This window comes from Elgaria multicarinata, chromosome 4 (genome assembly GCF_023053635.1).
Source record: "Elgaria multicarinata webbii isolate HBS135686 ecotype San Diego chromosome 4, rElgMul1.1.pri, whole genome shotgun sequence".
Taxonomy (NCBI): domain Eukaryota; kingdom Metazoa; phylum Chordata; class Lepidosauria; order Squamata; family Anguidae; genus Elgaria; species Elgaria multicarinata.
The window spans coordinates 23,986,337-23,996,864 of record NC_086174.1 but is presented as its reverse complement, the minus strand read 5'-3'; the positions used below and the strand labels follow the sequence as shown (position 1 = coordinate 23,996,864).

The following is a 10,528-nucleotide window of genomic DNA, read 5'->3' as shown; positions in this document are numbered from 1 at the left end:
TATGCTGGATCAGACCAAGGATCCTTCCAGTCCACCACTCTGTTCACACAGTGGCCGACCAGCTATTGACCAGGGACCAGCACCCTCCCACCCATGTTCCCCAGCAACTGGCGTATATAGGCTTACTGCCTCGGATCCTGGAGGTAGCACCTAGCCATCAGGACTAGTAGCATTGATAGCCCTCTCCTTCTGGAATTTATCCAATCCCCTTTAAAGCCATCCAAATTGGTGGCCATCCCCACATCTTGTGGTAGTGAATTCCAGAGTGTAACTCTGTGCTGTGTGAAGAAGTCCTTCCTTTTATCTGTCCTGAATCTCCCACCAATCAGCTTCATGGAATGATCCCAGGTTCTAGTATTATGGGAGAGGGAGAAAAATGTCTCCCAATCGACATTCTCCACATCATGCATTCAAAGAATAAATATATACACGCCATCATCAGATTTCTTTTTTCTTCTTTTTAATTCCATGTCAGTGTATTAACATTGGTGACCGCAGCAGGCTCAGCTGGATGGCTGCAGTGGGCGATTCTTTAACTGAATAACAAAGACAAACACAACACCGAAGGAAGAGAGAACGGTCAGGCCTTCGGGCAGCCAAGACAAAATGTGCCTTCGTTGTGTGCATTAGAAAGGAAGGGGGATTGTAAAGAGGAAGGAAGAAGAGAGGAGGGAAAAAAACTGAGATACATAAACATCGAGGGAGCTACGTGTCCTCTTTTCTTTGCTGACTGGAGTCTGCAGTTGTTTCGTGGTTAGTTTTTCCTGTTTTTATAATCCAGGAAAATCTTCCTGAAAACGAAATACAGCAAAATGACGAACCAGAGTATGTGGTGTTTCATAATAAAATAGAAAGCCAGCTCCCTGACTGTGTAAATAACATGGATAAAGATGAAGCAGAAAAAAAATAGGGCATACTGGTTCTGGGGCTGGAGTAATTCGTGGAGCTCTTGACCAATCTGTTTGGGAAAGAAGCAGAAAACAAAAAGAGGAAAATGATGTTCCAGTCAACAAAGCATTCCTTATGATCAGCTGCCCAACACTTGACGCATGAACTAAAGAAAATGTTGCAATGGCTACTAAGATGTAAGCCCCACTGAATTCAATGGGACTTACTCCCAGGTGAGTGTATAGTACAGAACTCAGTAGGACTTACTTCTGAGTAGACATGCATAGGATTTCAAAGTAAATGTGCTTAAATTAACTTCCATTGGTTTTCCTATGGACTTCAGAATGCTCATAATTCTCTGGATTGTGTCTTTATCACCCATTGTTAAAATGGAAGTTTGGTGCAAATTCAGATAAATTAGGGTGACCATATGGAAAGGAGGACAGGGCTCCTGTATCTTTAACAGTTGCATAGAAAAGGGGATTTCAGCAGGTGTCATTTGTATGCATGCAGCACCTGGTGAAATTCCCTCTCCATCACAACAGTTAAAGCTGCAGGAGTCCTGCCCTCAAGAGCCCTGCCCTGCTGTTGGGCAGAGCAAGTCAGCGACCTCAAGCAGCAGAGGCTGGGGGTGGGTGGGGATAAGCTGTTGGAAGACAGCACTGCATGTGCCATGCAGCCTGTCCTGTCCACCTAAGCTGGCCTGCTGTTCTCAGGTTCACTGATGGATCCTGTCCCATTGCCAGTATTAAAGTAAGATTCAACCGCTACTTCAGTCGGTTCCTGTATGTGGAATGGGAGGGGGCATTTTGTCCTTTGCCTCAGGCTGCAAAATGACTTAGGCTGGCCCTGGCCAAACACTAAAGACTCCCAGGATTCTTTAGAGGAAGACATGATCATTAAAATTGTATAAATCCAAGATGAGTTTATAATTTAGGTACTAGTGCTGTGCCAAAAATTTTGATTGTTTCATTTCTGGCATTTCATGGGAGCGGGGCGGGGGCGAGAACAAAAGCTCTGGTGAAAGAGACAGGGAGAGTTTAGAATTTCAGAGAATTTTCTCCTTGGGGAGGGGGACAGCATTTCCACATACTTTTTAAAGTGTAGGCAGTTATTGAGGGGTCTTCTTCCTTTTTTCTTTTTCTTTTTAAAAACCCACCCCCAGGCACTTAGGAGCCTAGCAGTTCTTCCTGAATGCCTATCAGAGAGGGAGAGGTTGCATGGTCTTCAACAGGCATTCAGGAAGAACTGCTGGGCTCCTCCAAGTGCCTGGGGGTGGTGTTTTTTTTAAAAAAAGAAATAACAAATAGAACAGGCCCCTTAACAACTGGCTACACTTAAAAAGATATGTGGAAGCTCTGTCCCCCTCCCCAAAGAGAAAAATTGTCTGAAATTCTCCCCCACCCTGCAAAAGAGGCAGAGAAAACAATGCCTCTTTTGCAAGGAGAGAAAAAGTCCCCCAAAATAGGGGGCAGGATTCAGCACAGCACTAATGGATACAACCTTAGTATCCTGGCACCAATCTGTTGAGGATCTTTATAGTTCAAAACCATCATCTTGAGCAATGCCCAAGAGGCTACAGATTAATTTAACCGGTGCAGAGCCTGACTTCCATTTTTATCAAAGGATTTCATTGTTTACCAGTAATTTCACCCCCACTTACTGAGCGAGAAGCTGACTGTTGACGCAGCAGTTCCATTTTCTCCTCGTGCCGCCGCCGCTTTTCGTTATCGCCATGCCTGTACTTCAGCCTGGTGATCGCGCCATCCAGCCTCATCTTCTCCAGGTCAAGATCCGCCGCTGTGATCTGCCTGCTGTTCAGTTGACCCATCCCCTCCATACTGCTGGCGACACCCATCCGGGAGAACGCTCCTGGCTGCAAAGCACTGGTCCCTCTTTGGGTGCTGTTTGCCAGCCGCTCTGCTTGGCTCTTGTTGTCTAAGGTCTCCGTCATATCATCGGGGATGTATGAAGAGGCCGGGGTGTCCCTCACAGCGTCCTGGAATGACGAAGGACAGGAAAAGCCCTTGCATTCACACATGACATTCAGCCCAGCTCCATATGTCTCCATTTTAACCTGATGAAGTTGGTATTTACACTACGGCCTCACTGCAGCTTCATATCTGCATAGGTTGACCATTCCAAAGTACAGAAGAACATTGACCCATGTCGCTTTAATGTGCTGCCATCAGCACTACCAGAAGGACAATTTAGTCAAATCCCGGTTAATGAACGGATATGTCCCTGTGGCACTGAAACAGTAGAATCTGTCGAATAGTTTTACTGCTTTTAAATTATATATCGTTTTAACTTGGTTTATGGTTTAATTTGTTTTTAGCTGTGTATATTTATTGTTTTATACTGTATACTTTTATCTGTACGCCGCCCTGAGATCTTATTGATATAGGGAGGGATATAAATGTTTTAAATAAATAAATAAATAAATGTCCTTTTGCATTGTAACATATATGAGGAATGCAGAAAGAAGCTAATCTTTCCATTATTAACAGCCTTTTCTGGAAGTAACCCCACAACTTTAGTATTAATTTGTTTTAAGGGATGTGTCCTCCCATATTACTGAAAGGGTTCTCAAAGTTTTTTATGACCTCAATGCAAATTAGGAAAAAAAAATGTTGCAATCCTCCTGAGAGAAGGAGCTGTATTTTGTTTTCATGTCACTTTTTATCTATTTTTTGTATGTTTTATATTGATTTTGCTGGTCTGTGATCATAATGGTTGATTGATCGATTGTATTTACCATACAGAGTTTTTCTGTAGTGCCTCCCTCAAGAATATAAGAATTAAAAAGGAGAGTTGCTGGAGTAGACCAAAGACTCACCCAGTCCAACATCCTCTTTTCCAATCTTCTGGGTGCTTCCCACCTAGAAATTGGTCACTCTCCCTTTAAGAGTTCCTGGCCCGTAGAATGTGGGCCAAAAAACTCTCCTTTGGTGATCTGGTCGCCTTGCTGACAAGGCGCAGGTTTTTTTTGGGGGGGGCATAATCAAAACAGCACGTTGCCCTTACCAGTTAAAACTTAAAAGGGGGAGGAGGGTTAAGCCTATGTTGGGGAGGCCAGGAAGAGGTGAGTCTATTGGAAGAACAGAGGTTGCCTCACTCCAGACCAGAAGCTAGCCCTGTGAGGGAGTGTAAGGCACAGTGTTCCCTCCCTGGGTCTTTCAGTCTGCACACCAGTGACAAAGATGAGCGCTAAGTAAAGTCGACATTGGCCACAGCTAGACCTAAGGTTTATCCTGGGATCATCCAGGGTTCACCCCTGCCTGAGCACTGAATCCCCTGTGTGTCACCTAGATGAACAGGTTTGACCCCTGGATGATCCAGGGATAAACCTTAGGTCTAGCTATGGCCATCGTATGTGTTTTTAGGGTATCCCCTTATTGAACAATCCAATGCCCCCTAGACAGCACCTTGGGGGAGGCATGATAGCTCAGATTCCTGGATCTGAGGTCAGAGGCACTGCTCCGACCTCGGAATCAGGAGCCCAAGCTCCCTCCCCCTCACAGCCAGCGTGGAGAGAACCACACCGGCTGCCTCTCTGAGCTCACAGAAGTGACTTCCAGGAAGAGGGGAAGGGAGTGATTCTGTGGGAGGGGAGGGGACTGGGGAAACGGAGATATGAGCTGCCCCAAACCCTCCCCAGCCTCCCAGCCTCTCCGCAGAGCCCAAGCTAGATGGTCAAAAATGCCCGTATAGTTATCTTTGCCTCCACATGTCTCCTGCTCTGCATATGATGCTTGTCAGCCTCCAACTTACCCTGTTTTGTGCCCTTATCCTATTTTGCCCTGTTAATAACGTTTAATTAATTAACAATTGGGTTTGCATCATGTAATTGGGAGGTGTCTGACCAAGACCTATGGGAGGGGATTAACCCACCCAGCCCACATGGCCTGACTACCTGGGAATGCTATTTAGGTTAAGATCTGGGTCATAAAAGGGTGGTGAAGGGGAATAAAGTCGCCCTTCCCGAGGGGAAACTGTTACTCGAGACCTCTATGAAATCTACAAGCAGGGATTAATGTCAAAAAGCCTTTCCTGCAGTAGCTCTCCAGCAGCTGATATTGAAGAGACTCTCCAGGAATAAATATGCAGAAGGAGCTGAAATGATCAGACAGATACAGCAGGGGACGGGAGGAATTTGCCAGGGGACAGGAAAAGAATGTTGGCAGTTGATGTGGAGGAGGAGGGGGGGAGGAAGAGCAGAGAGGAGAGAGTCACGGCTGACTGAGAGGGAAGATTAAGTCTTCATGAGAGGAAGAAGAAAACAGGTGAAGAAATGGAGAATAAGCACATGAGAGAGAAGAATAAAAGAGCTGACAGAGAAAGAGAGCAGTTACAGTAGGGTGGCCATATGTAAAGGAGGACAGGGCTCCTGTATCTTTAACAGTTGTAAAATTGGAAAGGAAATTTCAGCAGGTGTCATTTGCATATATGGAGAACCTGGTGAAATTTCCTCTTCATCACACCAGTTAAAGCTGCAGATGCCCTGCCCTCTTTTAAATCTGGCCACTCTAGTATAGCTCCTGCAGCTTTAACTGTGGTGATGAAGAGGGAATTTCACCAGGTTCTCCATATATACAAATGACACCTGCGGAAATCCCCTTTTCTATGCAACTGTTAAAGATACAGGAGCCCTGTCCTCCTTTTCATAGGGTCACCCTAAGTTACTGTGAATAGAAGAAGCATCTGTTTCTGAGTTGGGATGCTGGATAAATTCAGGACGGACTAAAATGAATTTGGATTTCTAAGAATCCAACCTGCAGAATCCAATGAGGACGGGCCTTCCAGGCAAGGCAGAGCCCGCAGACTTCTGGATTTTTATTTTTACTTTCCTGAAGTTTGTGCAAATCCATTTGCAGGAAAATACACACATTTCTGCTGAGACATATGCCATGCTGGAAAATATATGGAATAGGGGACAATACACTAAATGTTATGTGCTAACATAAATTATGAAAATTGTTGCAAAATTCCTGACGGAATTATTTGCGTTTTTCCCCACATAATGGAAAAAAACAGATGCCACAATAAATGGCACTGCAGAATCCATAAAACACAAGCAGGACGGATTTCACAAAATCCGGACACCCCTATTCCTGAGACAGCAAAGGATCTGTGTCATGTGTCAGGCCCGACCAAAGCGGAAAGTGGGACTTTGGGGTGTTTATGTTTTCTGAAGGAACACCTAAGGAGGCTGGGGGAAGGAGAGGTGGAAGTGCAACTGCATCACTGTGGTATAAGTGTTACTGTTTGTTGAAATGGTTTTGTTTATTCTGGCATCATTGTTATATGTATTGACCTCCCTTTCTTCATTATCTGAAATCTGTTCTTGCCCGTTCCTTTATTTTATGGATTTGTGTTAATCTTGCCGTGTTGTTTAGATATAATTATGTAACTAGGAAGCTGAAGTCTGCTACAGATAGTTCAAACTAGAAGTGGTGGGGAAATTGGTTCAGTTCAGATTTTAATGCAAACGCACCAAATTTCCCAATTTCAAAATAATGTCTGCAGTGTAACTTGGTTACCCTCCAAAATTCACACTTCTGCATATTTTGAAATGAAGCACTCCAATCCCCCCAAATACCCCTGCATACTAACATGTGTTTTTTAGGGAGAAGTGCACACATTAATGCATATACTTGTGAAATAATATTCAAAAAAATGCATATAAGGAAAATTGCTGGCATAACATGTGTATATTAGGCAAAATTACATACACAGAAAAATGTATACCAATTTTCAGGCAAACTTCTCCTTCAAAGTTCTGGATGAATGAAATTGAAGGCTGGAAAAATTATCCAGGTTTACGACAAACCAAACTTAAGAACCTGCTCCCCCCCCCCCCAGTCAAGGTACCTAATAGCCAGGGCTAGTCAAGAGCACCCAATCAGCACCTTCCTGGCAGTAAAAAATAAGAACATAAGAAGAGCCATGATGGATCAGACCAAGGGTCCATCTAGCCCAGCATTCTGTTCACACAGTGGCCCACCAGCTGCCTGCAGAAAACCCACAGGGAAGGCATGAGTGCAACAGCGCCCTCCCGCCCATGTTCCCCAGCAACTGGTGTATATAGGCTTACTGCCTCTGATACTGCATATAGTCATCATAACTAGTAGCCATTAATAGCCTTCTCCTCCAGGAATTTATTTATTACTTTTTCTATACTGCCCAATAGCCGGAGCTCTCTGGGCGGTTCACAAATTATTATTGACACATTATTTGTCAATAATAATAATAATAATAATAATAATAATAATAATAATCTGAGCAACCCTAAATGGGGAGGAGGGAGTGAAGTGGTAGATAATCTGCCACTTCCAAAGCATGCCCAGGGTGGGAGGGAGGGGGAATCGTCAGAGGGTTGCCCAGGGGTTGTTTTTCCCACTTATTATTTTTCAGTTCCTGCCTGCAACACATACACACACACATAATTGGTTTCAATGGGGAATAAATTAGCGATGCCATCGCAAGGCTGTAAGTCATGGGCCCAGTCCTGGAGCCTCCTAGAAGAATGGTGGGGCTTGTGAATCCTAGACTGTCTCCAAATCACCCCCAGAACGCTGTGTTTGGGGGCCTATCACCAACAGAAATACTGCTGGTGGTAGATCTAAGCCTGTGGAGTTTTCTTCGGAATGTGCCCACCGCCAGCATCACTGGCAGAGTTCCTCTTCAACTGCAAAGGGCACATCTGCCCTATCTTACACCTCTTGAGCCAATGGATATGGGAGTTAGAATTGTTGTCTTCAATGACCAACCATTCGTGTCCTTTCATGACACCCAGACTCAGCTGCCTGAGGCAGCCACCTCACGGTGGGTCTGACCCAAAGAGGAGGATGCCCACTTCCCTCCTCGGCACGGCCTGCTTCCCTTCACCACTTACCATCTTTTCCCTGTGCTTTTTGATATCTTTAACTGGCGTTATCTTCACGGCAAACTCAATTCCTGCCTGCATTTCCTTGAACTCTACACTCCCTCCTTGATAAGAATATTCCGATCCTTCCAAATTGCTGGTGTGATCCAAATCCGCTTGAATCTCCTTGTCTGTGTGATGCACGGACTCTGTCTCAAAGTTGGAGAAATCTGAGGATGAATGGGGTTCTCTGGATGTTTCCTGGGACAGATCAGAAGTGGGCGGGGGAGGGAGTTCATGTTTAATCAGATGTAATGGCAATCAACTTTGCAGAAATGACTGTGAGGGTGGTGAAGTTGCCAAAGAAGGTCGCAAACGTCACAATGTATAGGAGGGATCAGAAACTGCTGCCCTGCAGAGGTTTCCTATCCAGGCCATTGAGGTTTTCCTCCCCAGGCCCATGGCAAAAAGAGTCCTGGGTGTTATCTCCAACCACTCATCAGAGATAACATTAGGGATTCCCCTTTGTGCACCATGCTTTACCCAAACTAAGATGGTGAGCAGCACAAGAAGGAGGCCGCAGCCAAGTGACTGTTTGTGTCTGATTGGGATGATGAGCAGCCCAATTCAGCCAGCACATGGAGGAACAGCTCCTCCATGCACTGGCCAAGTCCCTCTCTCTACACAGGCCGTAGCTAGACCTAAGGTTTATCCCTGAATCATCCAGGGGTCAAACCTGTTCATCTAGGTGACACACAGAAGATCCAGTGCTCAGGCAGGGGCGAACCCTGGATGATCCCAGGATAAACCTTAGGTCTAGCTGTGGCCACAGAGACAAGCACAGAGCAACAACTCTCTTTTCACAGAGAAAGGCAAAATGGATGGATTGGGAGTAGATGACTTTAAGGGAGGGGTTCAGGGCCAAGACCCTGGGTGGGGGAATCTAGACACTGGAACAATAACAGTTTGACACCTCTGATTTAAGGTACAATAATTCATGGCTTGGTAAAAGGCACTGACTGCTTTCCTGACAAATTGTCAGGGACTGAGGTCTGCAATAATAATAATTTAAAAAACATAATAAAACCACAATTGTTAAACCCACAATAAAGATTTGCAAATTTGGAATGGGCCTGAGGGAGGAAGCTCAGAGCACGAACCAACCCAACGTTAAGCACTTTTAAAAGTCCCAATTATTTCAATTGGAGAGAACCAAGAAGCTTAAAAAGTCACTTAAACGTCCCATTTACCGAAGCTCCCTCCACACGGCCTGTTTTCATCCCATCTCAAGGTTACAAAATATATACCGTGTACTGCATCTCTTATCATGTCACCTCCACGTCTGTGAAACGTTACCATCTTTATGCAGCTTTAAAACAGTAACGTGCTGCAATTTCTTACCATAGCAGATTTAATCCTGGGAAGAGAATGTGTATCAATATTGGATTCCAAGGCAGAAGCCTCTATTTCCCCACCTGCCCCATGTAGAAGAACTGAAACCAGCTGTCCCAGTTTGAAGCAGAAACGCACTGCTGAAACCCGAGCCACAAGCCCTTTTCTAACTGCCACAGTGATGTCAAAAAGCTCCACACTGTAACGATGACATCATCATTTCCCTGTTACCACAACAGCACTGGTAAGTGTTGCTAAGGGCCCTTTGTGGACTGTCAAGAAGCCCAGTCAGTTACATTTAACTGAGGGGCCATTTTTATTTTATTGTTAAAACAGGACTGGACATGTAACGAGGCAGCAACTGCCAACCGGGGGCCATCCAGAGATGCAACTCTCCCATAATTCCCAGCTTCAACTGATCATTGTAGGCGGCAGTCAAAATTAGGCTGATGGCCCTAGGCAGCAGTTGGAAGCTGGTAGATGTCCAAATGTTTTGGACTTCAACTCCCAGAAGCCCCTGGCAGCATGGCTATGGTCAGGAATGCTGCGGCAGGGTGTATGTGTGTGCCCATGTTCCCCTTCCCACTTTCGCCTTACATGCAAGCAAGCAACACCTGCAGAGGGCTTGTGTCCTAATTTTATCCAGGCCCCTTATTCGAGCAGTATCTTCGTGTCACTGGTCCAACTCTCTCCATGAGTTCTTCAGTTCCTGCAGCTCGGATTACTTCATTCCTCTAAGTTTTTATCTACACCAGACAGGATATGGCATGATGAAAGCGGCAGGAGGCAGGAGCCACACCAAGCAGGATGTAGTGGTATCAAAGTGGTATATGGCATGTGTCAATGGGCCCCAACAGTGGTCAGTGCACTTCAATACTGCTATTAAGCAGTAGTGTGGCTCCTGCCTTTTATATACCGCTTTCATAGTGCAATATCCTGCTTGGTGTAGATGAGGCCTATGACTCTGGTCTGTCTGTCTGTCTGTCTGTCTGTCTGTCTCTTTCTTTCTCTCCTTCTCCCCCGGCCCCTCTGTCTGTCTTTTCTCTTCCTCCTTCTCTCTACTTTATATCTTCTAAAATTACTGCCCCCCCGCAACTCCAATCAACGAAGAGAGTAGTTCCTTGTTCATTTCTGCAAACCTTCTATTTCCTGAGTTAAACCTCTCCCCCCCCACACACACATCTTTCTCTGACCATTTATTGATCTTTATAAACTCTGTTGCTTTTGGTGGGTGATGGTGTCCCTAAATAAGGCTTATGAATACTTCGATTTCATGCTCCCAGCACGGATGCAGCAGGTCTGAATGTTAGAATTAGGGTAAGAAAAAGAGAACTACATGTATCTTCTCGCATGCCCCCTATCTCCGGAGAGCCCCTGTGC

General features: G+C 45.3%; 1 protein-coding gene across 1 annotated transcript; it reads right to left on the bottom strand.

Moving 5' to 3' along the window:
* Positions 1-490: 490 nt before the first annotated feature.
* TMEM247 (transmembrane protein 247) lies at positions 491-9,036 on the bottom strand. Its single transcript, XM_063124761.1, has 4 exons — positions 9,007-9,036; positions 7,787-8,017; positions 2,552-2,887; positions 491-958 (listed from the first exon to the last, which is right to left on the bottom strand). Exons 1-4 carry the CDS (start codon positions 9,034-9,036, stop codon positions 755-757), a joined length of 801 nt encoding a protein of 266 aa, XP_062980831.1. The 3' UTR covers positions 491-754.
* Between the last annotated feature and the right edge of the window lie 1,492 nt (positions 9,037-10,528).